Consider the following 18,096-nt stretch of genomic DNA (forward strand, 5'->3'; position numbering starts at 1 on the left):
TTTTCACTCAGAACTCTGGCAAGTATTTCAAAACAAAATCCCTTCCCCTTCAAGCCATCCCTACTGAAAGTCCCAGCAATTCCCCAGGCCTCTTTGCAGTTGTTAAAGCCACTAGGAAAAGTGCTTTCATTGATTAGGCTTAAGATCTACTAATACATCATTAGAGCTTTCTAGTTAAAGCCTTAGAGACCACACCTAAATCACCCTTCTGGGAAATTCTATCTCAAAAGACTTAATGAGATCAGTAATGATTGGATCCTAGAGCATCTCCCTGAAAAAGAATCTGAAAGCTGAAGATAACATAGCTCTGTATCCCCTGATGGGTGGAAAAGACAAGTGTTTTCCTTTACAAAGGTAGAGCAGGAAATTTGTGATCTTGACATCTGTTGGCTTCGAGATCAAGTGTTTCGAGTCCTTACACCAATTTCTGAATATCTTACAATTACACTGGTACTTTATACGGGTGGAAAACCTTCAAGCGAAGGTAGCTTGTTGGGCCACTTCCCTGGAGACTCCATGCAGTCAGCTGAAGAGCTTGTAGTCCGAGATGAAAGACATATCGAAGTTGTTTGAGAAGATCCTGCCTATCAGGTAACCTCCTTGAGGTGTCTACTGACAACTCTCAGAGGTTCACAAACCAGTCTTCCTGAAGCCAAAGGGGTGTGACCAGAGCAAGACAGCTTTCTATGGACTCCCTCAGTTTGTGCAATATATTCCTTATCAGAGCAAAATGTTATTTTCATTAGTAAAATAAATTTTTGAATATACTTACCCGATGATCATGTAGCTGTCAACTCTGTTGCCCGACAGAAATCTACGGTCGGGATACGCCAGCGATCGCTATACAGGTGGGGGTGTACACAACAGCGCCATCTGTGAGCAGGTACTCAAGTACTTCTTGTCAACAAGAACTCAATTTTCTCCTCGGTCCACTGGTTCTCTATGGGGAGGAAGGGCGGGTCCTTAAATTCATGATCATCGGGTAAGTATATTCAAAAATTTATTTTACTAATGAAAATAACATTTTTCAATATTAATCTTACCCGATGATCATGTAGCTGATTCACACCCAGGGTGGTGGGTGGAGACCAGCATACATGTTAACAAAGAAGCTAAGTATCCCGTATTTCATTTTATTAGTTATTCAAAAATAACATAAAATAAATAAGTACCTGGTAAGGAAGACGACTTGAACCATTACTCTGCCTTTATTAAGTACGTCTTCCTTACTGAGCGTAGCGGTCCTCTTAGGATGCTGAACGACTCTTAGGTGCTGAAGTATAAAGGGCTGCAACCCATACTAAAGGACCTCATCACAACCTCTAACCTCGGCGCTTCTCAAGAAAGAATTGACCACCCGCCAAATCAACAAGGATGCGGAAGGCTTCTTAGCCGACCGTACAACCCATAAAAAGTATTCAAGAGAAAGGTTAAAAAGGTTATGGGATTATGGGAATGTAGTGGCTGAGCCCTCACCTACTACTGCACTCGCTGCTACGAATGGTCCCAGGGTGTAGCAGTTCTCGTAAAGAGACTGGACATCTTTGAGATAGAATGATGCGAACACTGACTTGCTTCTCCAATAGGTTGCATCCATAACACTCTGCAGAGAACGGTTCTGTTTGAAGGCCACTGAAGTAGCCACAGCTCTCACTTCATGTGTCCTTACCTTCAGCAAAGCAAGGTCTTCTTCCTTCAGATGAGAATGTGCTTCCCTAATCAGAAGCCTGATGTAGTAAGAAACTGAGTTCTTAGACATTGGAAGAGAAGGCTTCTTGATAGCACACCATAAGGCTTCTGATTGTCCTCGTAAAGGTTTTGACCTTTTAGATAGTACCTAAGAGCTCTAACTGGGCAAAGTACTCTCTCCAGTTCGTTCCCCACCAAGTTGGACAGGCTTGGGATCTCGAACGACTTAGGCCAAGGACGTGAAGGAAGCTCGTTTTTAGCAAAAAAACCGAGCTGCAAGGAACATGTAGCCGTTTCAGATGTGAAAACTATGTTCCTGCTGAAGGCGTGGATCTCACTTACTCTTTTAGCTGTTGCCAAGCACACGAGGAAAAGAGTTTTTAATGTGAGGTCCTTAAAAGAGGCTGATTGGAGAGGTTCAAATCTTGATGACATAAGGAACCTTAGGACCACGTCTAGATTCCAGCCTGGAGTGGACAACCGACGTTCCTTTGAGGTCTCAAAAGACCTAAGGAGGTCCTGTAGATCTTTGTTGGTGGAAAGATCCAAGCCTCTGTGGCGGAAAACCGCTGCCAACATACTTCTGTAACCCTTGATCGTAGGAGCTGAAAGGGATCTTACGTTCCTTAGATGTAACAGGAAGTCAGCAATCTGGGTTACAGTGGTACTGGTTGAGGAAACTGCATTGGCCTTGCACCAGCTTCGGAAGACTTCCCATTTAGACTGATAGACTCTGAGAGTGGATGTCCTCCTTGCTCTGGCAATCGCTCTGGCTGCCTCCTTCGAAAAGCCTCTAGCTCTTGAGAGTCTTTCGATAGTCTGAAGGCAGTCAGACGAAGAGCGTGGAGGTTTGGGTGTACCTTCTTTACGTGAGGTTGACGTAGAAGGTCCACTCTTAGAGGAAGAGTCCTGGGAATGTCGACCAGCCATTGCAGTATCTCTGAGAACCATTCTCTCGCGGGCCAGAGGGGAGCAACCAACGTCAGCCGTGTCCCTTTGTGAGAGGCGAACTTCTGAAGTACCCTGTTGACAATCTTGAACGGCGGGAATGCATACAGGTCGAGATGGGACCAATCCAGCAGAAAAGCATCCACGTGAACTGCTGCTGGGTCTGGAATCGGAGAACAAAACAACGGGAGCCTCTAGGTCATCGAGGTAGCGAACAGATCTATGGTTGGCTGACCCCACAGGGCCCAAAGTCTGCTGCAAACATTCTTGTGAAGGGTCCACTCTGTGGGGATGACCTGACCCTTCCGGCTGAGGCGATCTGCCATGACATTCATATCGCCCTGAATGAACCTCGTTACCAGCGTGAGCTTTCGATCTTTTGACCAGATGAGGAGGTCCCTTGCGATCTCGAACAACTTCCTCGAATGAGTCTCTCCCTGCTTGGAGATGTAAGCCAAGGCTGTGGTGTTGTCGGAGTTCACCTCCACCACCTTGTTTAGCTGGAGGGACTTGAAGTTTATCAAGGCCAGATGAACCGCCAACAACTCCTTGCAATTGATGTGAAGTGTCCTTTGCTCCTGATTCCATGTTCCCGAGCATTCCTGTCCATCCAATGTCGCACCCCAGCCCGTGTCTGATGCGTCCGAGAAGAGACGGCGGTCGGGGTTCTGAACAGCCAAAGGTAGACCTTCCTTGAGAAGAAAGCTGTTCTTCCACCACGTTAGAGTAGACCTCATCTCTTCGGAAACAGGAACTGAGACCGTCTCTAGCGTCATGTCCTTTATCCAGTGAGCAGCTAGATGATACTGAAGGGGGCGGAGGTGGAGTCTCCCTAACTCGATGAACAGGGCCAGCGATGAAAGTGTCCCTGTTAGACTCATCCACTGCCTGACTGAGCATCGGTTCCTTCTCAGCATGCTCTGGATGCATTCTAGGGCTTGGTTGATCCTTGGGGCCGACGGAAAAGCCCGAAAAGCTCGACTCTGAATCTCCATACCCAGGTAGACAATGGTCTGGGATGGGACGAGCTGGGACTTCTCTAAATTGACCAGGAGGCCCAGTTCCTTGGTCAGATCCATAGTCCATCTGAGATTCTCCAGACAGCGACGACTTGTGGGAGCTCTTAAAAGCCAGTCGTCTGACGGAGCCGGACACAAGATCATGGTACTGCTGCACAGTCTGTGAACTGTCAACCATGGGGAAGCGAGGAAGTACAGCGACAACCCGAAACTGTCTAGACTGTCTGGGTAGTACAGACAACTCCTTATCGGGTTGCTGAGGTTGCCGCACTGCGTCACAACAAGTCACCTCTGCTGGTTGTTGAACGTCTTCCCAGTGACACACTGACTCCGTAAAAAAAAATCCTCTATCAAGGACTAAGCTTGGACTGCATGTCTTGCAACAAAGCTCAAGGTCTATGGGAGCAGGTGTGGCAACAGACGGGGTTAGCGACTGAAGCGGAACCATTTACCCTCCCTGGAAGCATGTTATGCTTAAATAAAAGTCCATAGGAGGCTAAGCAGCTTAAGGCTCCTCTCCAAATGACAGAGTCCTCAAGGGAATATCAGAAGGAGGGAGAACAGCACTTTCTCATCTACAGGAACCATATCCGAGAAAAGCTAAGTTCTCTCAGTGAGGGTTTCACTGGTGCAAAAACAGCAGACCAGAAGGCAACGTTATGAAACTGCTTGACAGTCTGTGAACTGTCAAAAACTGAACTGTCAACCACAACAGGAGCGTGAGGACATACAGCACTGGTGTATAAGTAGCAGACCAGAAGGCAACGTCATGTAACTGCATGACAGAGTGAATTGGCAACAACCAAAGTTGTGTGGGGAAGCCTCAACTCCTGCCTGACTAGTTTGCTGCTGGCGAGTGGCGGTAACCACAGTGTGTTGCGGAGGCTGACACACCGTGTCAAAACACGGCAGCTTGTGGTAGCTCCCGCACGGCAACGGAGTGCTCTGTGTGTGGGAGTCATCATACATCTGGCAGGGTTGACTGTGCATGGGTGGAGGAGCTCTCACAACAAGAGTGTGAGAGCAGGAAGCCATGCCGGGCGCACAACCGTGGGAGGTGTAGGTCCACGGGTGCATCGTCAACCTTCTCCGCAGTCGGAGTGTGGGAGCTGGCAACAACAAAAGCAGAGTGCTGGTGCGTGGGAGGGGCTGCGGTGGGTTGAGGAGCATGCGGTATGGTATGCAGAGCATGCTGTAAGGTATGCAGAGCATGCTGTAAGGTATGCAGAGCATGCTGTAAGGTATGCAGAGCATGCTGTAAGGAATGCAGAGCATGCTGTAAGGTATGCAGAGCATGCTGTAAGGTATGCAGAGCATGCGGTATGGTATGCAGAGCATGAGGTAAGGCATGCGGCTCATGCTGCATGGTATTCGGCTCATGCTGCATGGTATGCGGCTCATGCTGCATGGTATGCGGAGCATGCTGTAAGGTCTGCAGAGCATGCTGCATGGGCTGAGGAGAATGCCGCATAGTGCTGGAACCCGGCAACTCCTGATGCGGCAGCTCACGCATGATAGCAGATGGTGCAGCAAGAACATGCGTCTGGCAGTGAGGACTGCGCATCGGTGGAGGAGCTCTCACAGGTGTGGTGTGGGAGCAGGCAGCCGCAGTATCTGCTGAGCGCACAACCTCGGCGGGTTGTAGGTAAACAGGCTGCATTGTCAACCTTCCAGCATGATACTCCTGCATGAAGGAGCAAGCTGAGACTGTATAGTCTGCAGCATGGACCACTAGGGTCTATGAAAGACAACAACAAACGGAGCTACTGTCCGTTGTGACTGAGGGTCTAAAACAGCTGGTGCGGCAACAGACGGAGTTACTGCCTGTTGCGGTACCACCTAGCCTCTCTTAGGAGGTGTGCAGTTGTCGTACTGCAGCGAGTCCGAACTGACCCAGTGGCTACACCTAGGCCGTTGGACTTGCGCGGAAGGGACCGACTTGCACTTAAAAGCTGCAAGATTTGGTCCATGGTTTCTGCGAGAAACCTCTTCCGCAGACGAGGAATAAATGGGCTCTCTCGTCTTTGTGTGGGTAGGGTGATCACGTCGGCAACGTGTGTAGATACACCCGAAACCACAGAGGGAAACGTCTGTTCGTCGATCAAGGCCTGAGGAACCCATAAGTCCTTCGACATTACTTCTCCCCTGGGCTTGGGAGCTTGTAAGAGGTATCGGACTAGGTGAACCACTGGCACGAACAGACGAACCCTCGAACGCAACACTGTAACACTTTGCGCATATCACTTTATCAATTTTGATTTTCTGTTTGCACTTATTTCACTGAACTCGAAACTTTAAGTGGTTTGTACCTGAAACACGCAATCCTATCCTTCATTAAAAGGTAGTAATTGCGAAAACAGTATTACAATGTAACAGAAAAACATAATGAAAGATAAAGAATTCAGTGGCTGGAAAAGAGACTAAACACTAGATCAAATAAACTACGTTTAAAATCTCTCACCGCATAAAGCCTGGGAACAAGAATAAAACTCTAGAAACGTTTTACCTTCTTCCCCTCTATCGACTAGGGAGAAGAGCAAAAAAAAAAACGAGAACAACGTTACCCGCTTGAACGAAACGTTTATCCTCCTCTCTCTCCCTCCGTCTCTATCTCTCTCTCTCTCTCTCTTGACTTAGAACCTGAGAGATGAGCCCAAGTATATATATCGTTAAAACATATTATTTGTTAAAGGAAAAAAACTGAAAGGTTTCCCAAATAAAAAGTTCCTTTATTAGAATTAAAACCATTTAAGCTAAGAAAGAATGAACGAAACGCTAGAATCGGTTTACTCTTACTGCAACGTGAAACCGTGAATACTCTCTCTCTATCGTAACGATAGAGCGCAAGTTGAACGTTCTGAACGTCAACAACTGCGGAGACTAAACAAAACGTTAGTTCAACTTTGAAAACAGTACGAGACTTATCAAAGAAATTCCTTCAAAACATAAAATTAAAATAGCATAAATTCTTAACAGGAAAAACGATATGACGAGCTCAATGTTAATTAACTTCGGTTCCAAGTAAGGACCGCCTACTATTAGGAAAGGTCGCATATTTTTTTTTTTTTTTTTTTTTTTTTTTTTTTTTTTTTTTTTTAAGGAAAGTTAATCGAAGAGGCCTATAAATGGCGGAGAGATATAAAATAAAAAGTGAAAGAGAGTCTATACTCTCTTCGACACCAACACTTCCGTCTAAGGGAAGGGTCGGCCATTTAAAAGTGAAAGAGAGTCCATACTCTCTTCGTCACCATAATTAATTCAAATTAATTCCAAAAGCTTGCTAAGCTAAAGATAAAGCTTCCTGAATAGCGAAGGCTAAACTCTAGAGCAAATACATCACCAAATCGTGAACAATAACTCCAGAATCAACAGCGTATCCAAGTAGGTCTAGCCGGAGGCACGACAGAGGAAAAATTGAGTTCTTGTTGACAAGAAGTACTTGAGTACCTGCTCACAGATGGCGCTGTTGTGTACACCCCCACCTGTATAGCGATCGCTGGCGTATCCCGACCGTAGATTTCTGTCGGGCAACAGAGTTGACAGCTACATGATCATCGGGTAAGATTAATATTGAAAAATGGAGGACGTTGTACCCGTGAAGATGCCTCCAGTCATGAAGCATTGCATCTGTCCCTACTGACCCTGGCTCAATGTGGGGACTGAAGTTTGCCTTATGTCTGTAGCTCATTACGGTGGCAAATATACCCACTATTAGTGGCCACAGATGAAATAAATTGTTCACCAGTTGGTGAATAGCCCAATATGAACTGTGTCATAAGTGTCATATTCTTTCCCTTTGCCCAGGACAGACTCTCTTGAGCAAGTTTGTACAATATCTGATACCTTGTTCCTCCATCCTTCCTTAGATAAGAAATAGCTGTTGAGTGGTCGGTGAACACCGCGACAACTCTTTATGAGCAAAGAAGATTGAAGTGAGAGAGGGCCCGCTGGACTGTCCACAGCTCCCTCTAATTGATAGATTCCCCTGATTCCTGTAATGTCCACTTCCCTAACAAGAACTGGTGCCCTATCGAAGCTCCCAATCCAGAATCTGAAGCATCAGAAAACAACATTATATCCGGGAGAGGGATTAACAATAAAAGATGTTGGTTCAAGTTCACTGGAATGAACCACCACACTAGGTTCTGTCTGATTGTCTCTGTTCACTGAACCTGAAAAAAATTATCTTGATCCCAAAGGTTGTGGAGTTGGCGTTGCAGTGGTCTGAGGCTCCTCCTTCCTCTGAGAACCAACAGATTTAGGGATGATGGGAGGCAAATAAGTCTCATCCACAACTTGGCTGGAGGTGCATATGTCATAATCCATTCTTGTAGAGTTTGCATGTTATCTTGTGCTGGGAAAGCCTTCAAAATCGAAGTGTCGATCTTCATCACCGGATAGATCAAGTTTGACTGACGACTAGTACTGACATCTCTATGTTGATCTGGATGCCCAATTTGTCAAAATCTCAGGACTGTCCCTTGCATGAATGGTTTCCTGTTCTGAGATCGACAAGGAGAGCCAATCGTCCAAATATCTCACCATCCTTAAGTCTCTTGTATAGGGCTGCTCCCACAGATGTTATGAGATGAATGAAGACCTGTTAAGCTGTTATCAGGGCTGAAGGATACTTTGAACTGCCATTCCTCCTGTTCCCAGCAAAACCTTAGTAAGAGTTGAGACTAAGGGGCAATGGGAATCTGAAGGTATGCATCTTTCAGGATGAGTAAGAAGAACCAGTCATCTCATCTGACCGCCAAAAAGGACTGACCTTGAAGTCTCCATTTTGAAATGAGTCTTTGTTACAAAATGGTTCAGACGAGAGAGGTCTATAATGGGTCTCCAAGAACCAGATGTCTTTTTGACAACAAACATAAAGCTATAGAAACTGAGGGACACTAGCAAAGCTAATTCTATTGCTTCCTTTCTTCTCAGTTCTAACTACCTGAAGAGCTTTTCCCTTCTCCAGTAACTCTTGGTAAGAGTTAAAAGCTATTGGACTGCTCAATTGGGGAGGAGGTTGGCTGAGGGGAATCCTGTACTCATACCTCAGAACCTGAATGACCCAAGGGTTTGGATCCAGACCTCCCAGTGGTGTTGTAGGCAATCTCCTACCTCTACAAACAGGGGTCGTAGTACCTACAGATGAAACCCCTTACTGATCACCTTCGTCCCCTATTTTCTGATGTTGAGCTGCTAAACAGTTGTAAGAGGACGAGAGGACAAGATTCTTTGGCCTTGGTAACCTGTCCTAGGCTTTTTGTACACTCAAAACTTGTAGCAGACCTGTCTCTTCTGGCATCTGATTAAGGGCAGCTTAGGTGCTGGGTTTACCTGGATAGGCCTTTGTGCTTGGGTTATTAAATCTTGTCCTCGTTTGTCTCCTTAGTTTTGAGGTGTGCCTTCTCCAATGATGACATGAGTGTCCTCCTCCAACGGCTGCTCTTCAAACAGTGGTGAAGTCCTCAATGATCTTTTCTGTATGCAAGAGAGGGACAGAGGGGCATGGGACAAGAAGAAATCCTTCCTTTGTGAAGTCAGATAAGCCTCTTATAGGAATAATTCTGTCATGGATGACTTGACGGAAAGGATTACGGTGTTGGCTAACTGATTGCAAAGGTCGGTACTGCTGCTGGAGAGTCAACTCGTCAAATTTCTTAACAAAGGCTTCAGCCGCTTTCGTGTCCAAGCTGGCAGCCTCCCCATGCCACACCACCAAATGAACGGCAGTCATTCTCCTAAATTTTTCCAAACAACCGCGTGAAGCCTTGAACTCTGGGAGAGCATGCTGCGATGTCCCTTTTTCTGCGGCCTGAGCATGCATGAGATCACTGAAATGGCACTGGCCTTGGGGCAGATTACCACCTTGGTGATCGAGTCTCCAGCGATTTCCTTGTCCTTCATCCAGAGGAGAAGTAGTCTCTCCACCTCATCATGAATGTGGCTTTCTTACTAGAAAGGACAGTCACGACCTTGGAAGGTGTTGCGGCTTTGATGGCTTCCTTCTGCTTAAGGATATTGCCTATCATTGACGGATTTCGGTCATACTCCTTAGCAATCACACTCAAGAGTATACCACCCTCATACTTTCTATTTATCTCCGACTTCGTCTCCATAAATAGCATCCTTTTCTTCTTTCCTTGAACTTCAGCAACATTCTCGGGATCCATGGTTATAGAATTACGGGTTGAATAAAGACAGGAAAACTATAAGTAGAAATCGAAATCACCAACACAAATTAAATCTGAACGATAGCGAATGCCAAAACAAAACAGTCGAGAGATGCTGGCAGATGCATGATGGAAAAGGTGCAGACCAATCGGAGAGCATTACGATGTTGGCAAGTTTAAATTCAAACAAACGTGTGGCGTAAAAAATCTAAAATTTTTGGCAGCCGCGCGAATTCCGTTTCGTATCCTGATTATTTTCGTAAAATTAGTTTTTCGTATACCGAAACTTTCGTATCTCAAGGTTTCACTTATATAAGAGATGAAGATTATATTAGTTTGTAGTAGTGATAGTTGAGAAAAACGGAATAAAATAAGAAGACAAATCTCGTCGTGTGTCAACCACTTGCATTACTGGTAAAACATTTTGATGACGTTGTGGGTCACTTTTGTAAGTCAGAGGTGGAGAACTGACGATGGTTGAAGAACGCTACATAGTACTTTCTCTGATTTAATTACTTATGACAACATACAAATACAGTACACTAAAATACACCTTACATAAACATGAATAAGGACTAGAATCCCAAGTATTCCGGTTGGTAGTGGAACGAGATGTGAGGATCCCTACATTTTTAAGATAGGGGTGCCATGGCGATTTTTGAGTAATGGCCCAGGTAGGGAATGTTGCCAAAGGCTAGATAGAGTGGTATGATTCTACATGATAAAATAAAAACTGACACTGGCTAAAATAGATCTTACACAATCACGAGTAAAGGCTAGAATCCTAAAGAATTCGTTGGTTGGCTGAAGAAAGGAGGGGCTAATATCAGGGAGGAGAGGAGATTTTTTTAGTAAAATTTCCTGAGTGTCAACTGTGTGATATACAACCATGTGCTGTATGCATTTGTCTGATATAAGAGTGATTTTAACTTCCATATGATTTATATTTGTAAATTATGTACCCGGGACATCATCATGTGTATCACAGGGCATATTTTGATGTCAAACAACGTCATCATAGTGAAGGGGTTAAAGAACTAATCATCCAATAGGGGAAAAGAAAAGGGCAGCGGCCCCATTTTCTTACAACTGGCAGCTAACTACGTGTCTCAACCAAGTACACTTGGAAGTACGAAATGACGGTCGTGCAGGAGTAGTTTACCCCTATTCAGAAAGCATCATGATCTAAGCTGAATGCAAGTGGAAGTTGTGCACGGGTGTGCTTCTTTATCAATTATCCTCTGTCCACTTGGGAAGGAAATAAAAGAGCACTCATTGCTAGCGTGTTTACTCGATGTGTAACAAGGCGAGTGCTTCAAAGGAACACGTCTGTCATCATCGGTAGCAGTATGATCATCAAACGTGTGTAAAGGCGATCATGCATTCGGGACACAAGGAAATAAATGTATCTCTCCTTTGGGAGAGAGCGGTGAAAGAGAAGCACTCATATTCATGGGATTGTATGAAGCTCTGTCACTATGTGCGCTAGTGTCAAGAATGCCGGTGTAGGAGCACGCTATCTAACGTGCGCGCCACAGGCTCGCTAATGTCTCAATTGGGATTGTGTGAGAGCTCAATTTTGTCTGGTATCAGGAGCGTGTTAAGCACAAACAAGGTCTGGCAAGCTAGGGTTTTCCAATCTAGTCAGAGAACGTTGTTTGCATGAAACAGTGCATTCGTTGATAATCAATGATTCATTCCAAAAACCTGCAACCTCTAAGACATATTGCTCGCCAGTGTGTGCATCATACACAGGACTAAAGTCTCTTTTTTGGGAAGCAGAACTTGTTCCTCCCAATACTGTCTTCTTTTCAAAATCGTAGGGGGTTGAAAAAGCTCGGAGGTCTGACTTAATGGTGGAATATTAGCCGGTCACTCAAGTTCAGACCCAATGGCAATATTATAAGTTGTGAAATTATATTCCCCTTCAAGGATGAAGTCCAAAGACATAGCACAGTTTTGTCAATGGGAACAAGAGACTTGTCCAAGATTTACAGAAAAAAAAATTATAAACCAAGTTTGAAGGAATGGAAACAAGGAAAAATTAAATATTTTAACAACAGTAACATTAAAATAAATATTTCCTACATAAACTATCAAAACTTTAACAAACAAGAGGAAGAGAAATAATAATAGTGTGCCCGAGTGTACCCTCAAGCAAAAACTCTAACCCAAGACAGTGGATGACCATGGTACAGAGGCTATGGCACTATCCAAGACTAGAGAACAATGGTTTGATTTTTGAGTGTCCTTCTAGAAGAGCTGCTTACCATGGCTTAAGAGTCTCTTCTACCCTTACTAAGAGGAACGTGTAGTTAACCCCCTGGGACGAAGAAGAAATGTTTAGAATCTCAGTGTTGCCAGGTGAATGAGGACAGAGAATATGTAAAGAATAGGTCAAACTATCCGGTTTATGTGTAGGCAAAGGAAAATGAACCGTACCCAGAGAGAAGGATCTAATCTAGTACTGCCTGGCCAGTCAAAGGACCCCATAACTCTCTGGCGGTAGTATCTCAACGGGTGGCAGAAGGAATCAAAGTGACCGTTCAGTGTACCAGCGGAAGGAGCGGGGCTTCCAAGCCACCGGCTGGTAACTACAGGCACCTCATTACAATTTTTCAATTTTTCAACTAGAGAGTTTCAGCTGCACTTGCATCAACCTCCTATTAAAGTACATAGGTTTGTGCATACAGTACTCATGTAGGAACAACTAAATTATAAAGAAAGTTGCTGCAGCTAAACCTATTGGCAGATGTTGTTTGTGCAATTGAGTATTATTCTAAGCTCCCTCCGGCAATTACAATTTTTACCAAGAATACATACATACTTTACCAAGAGAATTGAAAAATCTAATGAAATTAGGTCTGGAAAAAAGGATACTGTACAAAAAAAGAAAAGGGAAAAAAATGAATAAGGGAAAAACTTACAGCTAGAAAATCATGCGTTGTCATAGTCCATAAACCATATGCGTTTGGTTATACAGTATAAGAGTCATGCCAACCAATACTTACAACCTGTTGAATACCAACACCATCATTTTATCATCTTTGAAATAAATTTTAGTAAAGCACATAAAAACACAGGCAGGAGAAAAATTACTTAATGTAACTACAAATTAAAGTTCCTAGACCTTAACTTCAAAAATTAAACTTAAATAACTAAAGTATAAGTGTCTGATGGTTAAACTTAGATTATAAACTACAAAGTAAAATAAACATATACTGTGTATAAAAGTATCAGACTTCCAAGAAAAAACCATTTGTCCAATAACGAGTATGTCACACCAGACCTTGAAAGTCTGATGGTGCCCCATTTAAATCGCAATGAAAAATTTCTAGATTTACTTTAAAAGTACAATGCAGCTTACAAAATTCCACTCTCATCACTTAACAGAGGCAGCTAGTTAAACTGATTAGGTAACTTGACAGGTCTTTTCAAAAGCAGTGTTGCTGGATTTAATAAGACAAATTTAAATATATTATCCTATTACAGTATATTGTATGTCTAAATGATGTTGAAGACTAAAACTGACTTATCACATAAATAAATAACCTTGTATTACAATTGCAATGATTGTAAGGAATTTGATGAAATAAATTTCAAATACAGGTACTAAATCAATAACAAATTTGAAAATTTGCCTTTTTCCTTACTATACAAACCTTTAGTTCTTTATATAGGAGATAGATTCTTCACGAACTGGTGTTCAGGCCATAAAAAACTTTGATCAAGGTAGCAGTCAACCTCTGCCTTCTGCCCTCTACCGACCGTTAACTGTTCTATAAGGAGCTAAGGAAGCTAAACCATTTCCTGAGGAGCCACCACAGGGCTAGAGAGAACGTGTCTAGGGGCCAGTGTGTCATGTCTTGCAGGTATTGAGCAGTGAAGGACGTCTGACGCTTCACACCCGCTTGTAACACCTCTGACACAGAGAAGTTCCTTTTGAACACCAGGGACGTGCTTATGCCCGACATCATGAGCTTTGGGTCGTTACTTTTGACAAGTGGAAGGAGTAAGGGCACAGTTAATGCCTGATCTAAGATGAAATTGCATTTTTCGTAACCTTACTCTTGAACCTGCCCATGCTAACAAGCAGCTGATTGTTGTGTGGGCAAGGTCATCTTGTATGGTTGAGGTAGTGCCTTAGTGTCCTCACAGGACAGAGCAACAGTTGATCCACATCATCGATTACTTACCATAGACAAGCCATCTGGAAGGGCCCTAGGGTTGGTTACAGCTGGATTTTGAGTCGGCGATAACCAGCTCCCATTCCCTTGAATGGGTGATGGCGAAAGAGAGACCATGCAACTCGCCGACTCTCTTTGCAGAGGCTAGGGAGAGAAGGAAAACCATTTTGAGAGTTAAGTCACGATCCGATGCTCAACTCATCTCGTAGGAAGCTCCTTTGAAACGAACTAAGATCCTTGATCACATTCCAAGGAGGAAGGCCTCACTTCTGTCTGAGTGCAAGATAACTCAAAGCTCTGTATGAGCATTGATAAGTCTGCCAAAGAGGAAATAAGGACTTCTTTCAGTCTAAAGATCTGTCTTAAGGCTGAACAATAGCCTTTTACTGCTGGACTGAACAGAGTTTTGCTCCTGGAATATAACAAAAACTCAGCAATCAGGGGTATAGATTGTCCAGTTTGCCTGATAAACTGTGATAGAGGACTTCTTGAGGTATCTAGATATCCTTTCACCACAAGTCACGGTAAACCTCTCTGAGTGAAGAAAAGCTGGATAACCTTCCGGCGTGAAGTTGTAGATATATGACTGCCCTGTGGTATATCTTCAGGTGTGGTTGACACAGAAGGCCGTGTATGGGAGGTAACTGCCTCAGCATAAGCAGAAGGTCCAGATACCATTTTGCATATTCCCATAGTGGAGCTATTGGACAACAATCTCGCTTTGTTGAGGAGTCTACACATTAAGCAAAATGGGGGAACGCATATATGTTTATGTCATCCCAAGAATGCTGGAAGGCATCCTAGAACACTGCCCGAGGGTTTAGTACTGGAGAGAATTACATGGGCAGTTTGGGATAGAGAAACGGTGCAAACAGGTCTATAAGAGGCGAACCCCACAAAGTCAGGACTTTGATTGCTATCCGAGGAGCCATACACCACTCGGAACCAACTAACTGAATCTTCCTTATCAGATTGTCTGCCAAGATGTTCTTTATGCCCGGAATGAACCGAGCTGATAGTGAGATCTGATTGTCTTCTGTCTATTCAGAACCTTGACCACAGCTGTCTGTTGCAAGAAGGCACCTCCTTGTTTGTTTAAGTACACCTATACGATGGTGTTATCACTCATCAACACTACCAAGTGACCTGACAGATGTTGTTAGTACAGTATTATTATCATTAATAGTATTTATTAATGCTACCTAAGCTACAACCCTAGTTAGAAAAGCAGGATACTATAGGGCCAAGGTCTTCAACCTAGAAAAATAGCCATAAGGTAAAGAAATAAGGAAATAAATAAACTACAAGAGAAGTACAGCTTATATGATCATTTCAAAATGGGACCCCAATTGGATATGTGTTGTCATTGCCTCCTTCAGAGGAGTTCCTGGAGACTTGGGAACCTCCTGGGGTTGGGATAATTCCAGGAACTATGAGATCCAAGAAGTGGAAGAAAGTCCTAGGGGCGGGAAGTGGAGAGGGTGTGTGGTCTGCTTCGACTGCAGAGTCTGTAAGACTCCACAAATTAGATCTCTCTTGAAGATCTTTATCCCCTGCTAGTCATAGAGTAAAAGGAATTTCCTGGAGGCAGAGTGACCTGTCTCAGCTTCTGACGCCTTGGTTGAGTTGACTGGGACTAGGCCGAGCCTTCCCCAGATGGAGTTGGGATCAGAAGGCCATGCCCCAGCAGCTCTTGTTTTCAAGTAACTCTGGTATATGGAAACATGAGCAGATGGGTGCGGAAGGGTGCTAGCGACAGCGTCAGAGCACTAGGCCGAGCCGTGGGCAACCGCTTAAAGGGAGTACGGAAGGATGAAGATGTCCTCTGTTGCCTAGGATAACTGGGAGCCCAAGGGTTCCATGGAGACACCCATGTTGTCAAAGGGATAGAAACTGGCTCATCGGATTGAACCGATGAAGCCGAAGTCACAACTGAAGCAGCTCAATTGGATAAGGCTGCTTTAACAATATCCTGAATCCATGCAAAGTACTACTCACAAGGAGGAGTGGTCTGGGTGTGTGTACATACTCACATGCGTGGCTCTTGCAAAAGGTGGTATCTGGCTCGAAAGTGATCGCTACTCGAGGGTGAGAACCGACACACGTACTCGCAAGGGTAGGGGAATTCAGGTGTGGGGAGATGGTAAACCAACTTACCCACCTCAATGAGAGAATCCCCAGCAGTGGAGAGTACCCAAGGCTCATTCTGCTGTTGGTATGCAAATGAGGCTCACTGGGATTTTATAAGCCATGGTGGTATAATGAGAAGGTGCCACGGTTACCTCCCTCAGGGCATCGCATCTACGAATGAGAGCAAGAACCTTCACAAAGGAACTCTCTTGCTTAGGTTAATATGCCTCAACAGGTGCCAGACCGTGGTCCGGAATCCTTGGGACACTTTTTTTCCTAAGCATTCTAGGTTTAAAGGTTTTAAAGGTTGCTCATGAATGGCAGAGAAATGGACAGTTACAATGCTCTAGAGACTAACCATATACTGTATACATATGATCAGTACCCAAGGCCCCTCTCCAACCCAGCTAGGAAAACGGAAGGCTAAACCCTGCAGAATACTCCCTGCGGACCTATCCAGGGGCATATGCACAGAGGCTACAGCAGCAGTCGCACCCCCCAAGGAGACAAGCAGCGAAAAACTTTCCCAGAATCTTCTTGGGTGTGGCTCAGTCCCACACTGACGAACGCTTTGGCAGTTCACAGTGCGTATACCTGCCATTGAACAGGAAGCCTTGACCTACACTCAGCATAAGGGATGACTGCGAACAGTCATGACCCCTACAAGGCTCACAGAGGGAGTGTGAATCTACAGAAAGTTTAACCATACACTGGTTACAGAGTCCACCATTCCCCTGAGAAGAGCTCCTTGCTTCCATTTCATCACTAACAATCAATATTCACTTCCTGAAAAGAACGAAAATTGATAACTTTGAAAAGAGCTGTCTGTACATCCATACACGACAATGGACCAAACGAAAGGGAAGCTTCGACCTACTCCCTCACCAGCTGGATATCTACTTATTATCCAACTTTAATAACCAATTCAAGCTCGCGCTGAAACAATTCCTAATTAAAGGACGAGGGTTTGTATGCTGCTTTCTGTCTTATACAATGCAACACATTAAAAAAACTCTGGTCTTTTCACACCTTGTTGCAACGCTTCATCTCGACAGACAAGCTTCTTTATTTTACCAAACTTCAATTTTCCCATTTCACCTAAAAAAATTAGTCTGGCAAGTCAAATGTTATTCTAGAAAGATGACGACTCTGTGATCTCTATAAACTCATTAACTGAATACAAGAAATTAATTATGTTTTTTACTTAGTACTCTGGGTGATAGGAGGATAGATGTAAAAGAGGCAAGAGAGCGTGCTAGAAATAGGAATGAATGGCGAGCGATTGTGACGCAGTTCCAGTAGCCCCTGCTGCTGCCTCCGATGCCTTAGATGACCGCAGAGGTAGCAGCAGTAGGGGATTCAGCATTATGATGCTTCATCTGTGGTGGATAATGTGGGAGGGTGGGCTGTGACACCCTGGCAGTACCAGCTGAACTCGGTTGAGTCCCTTGTTAGGCTGGAGGAACGTAGAGAGTAGGTCCCCCTTTTTGTTTTGTTTCATTTGTTGATGTCGGCTACCCCTCAAAATTGGGGGAAGTGCCTTGGTATATGTATGTATGTGTACTCTTACTCAAGGAGCTAGAAAGCTCTGATATGAAGATCAGTGAAATTCTGTTGCTTCCTAGAGGTTTCATAAGTGAATATGAAAAATACATTTATTCATCTCTAATCTTTTAATTGGCCTTCCTTGAGTACTGTACTTAAAAAAATAAAATCACACCATATGTCCATCCCTTAAGATCATATGAAATATTTAATTTTTCTTATATTGTTGAGGAAAATATCACTTCTTGTACTCATTATTCATCTCAATTCCAAAAGAAATGAAAATTAAAAAATAATAGTGTAAAATATAAAAAATGTGGAAACTGTAACTGGACAGAGTTGTCAGCAAGATCCAAAGGAAAATATTGCTTTTGAATTCCCAACTTTGTCATTTTCCCTTTTGCTGTG

General features: G+C 44.0%; 1 protein-coding gene across 1 annotated transcript in view; it reads right to left on the reverse strand.

Annotated features, from left to right (window-relative positions):
- Positions 1–12,802: 12,802 nt before the first annotated feature.
- LOC137630405 (uncharacterized) overlaps positions 12,803–18,096 on the reverse strand; it is a 45,164-nt gene continuing 39,870 nt past the window's right edge. The window contains exon 6 of the mRNA XM_068361857.1: positions 12,803–12,840. Coding sequence (XP_068217958.1) covers positions 12,818–12,840 — 23 coding nt within the window. The 3' untranslated portion in view covers positions 12,803–12,817. The remainder of the gene's footprint in view (positions 12,841–18,096) is intronic.

The sequence above is a fragment of the Palaemon carinicauda genome, chromosome 38 (genome assembly GCF_036898095.1).
Source record: "Palaemon carinicauda isolate YSFRI2023 chromosome 38, ASM3689809v2, whole genome shotgun sequence".
Taxonomy (NCBI): domain Eukaryota; kingdom Metazoa; phylum Arthropoda; class Malacostraca; order Decapoda; family Palaemonidae; genus Palaemon; species Palaemon carinicauda.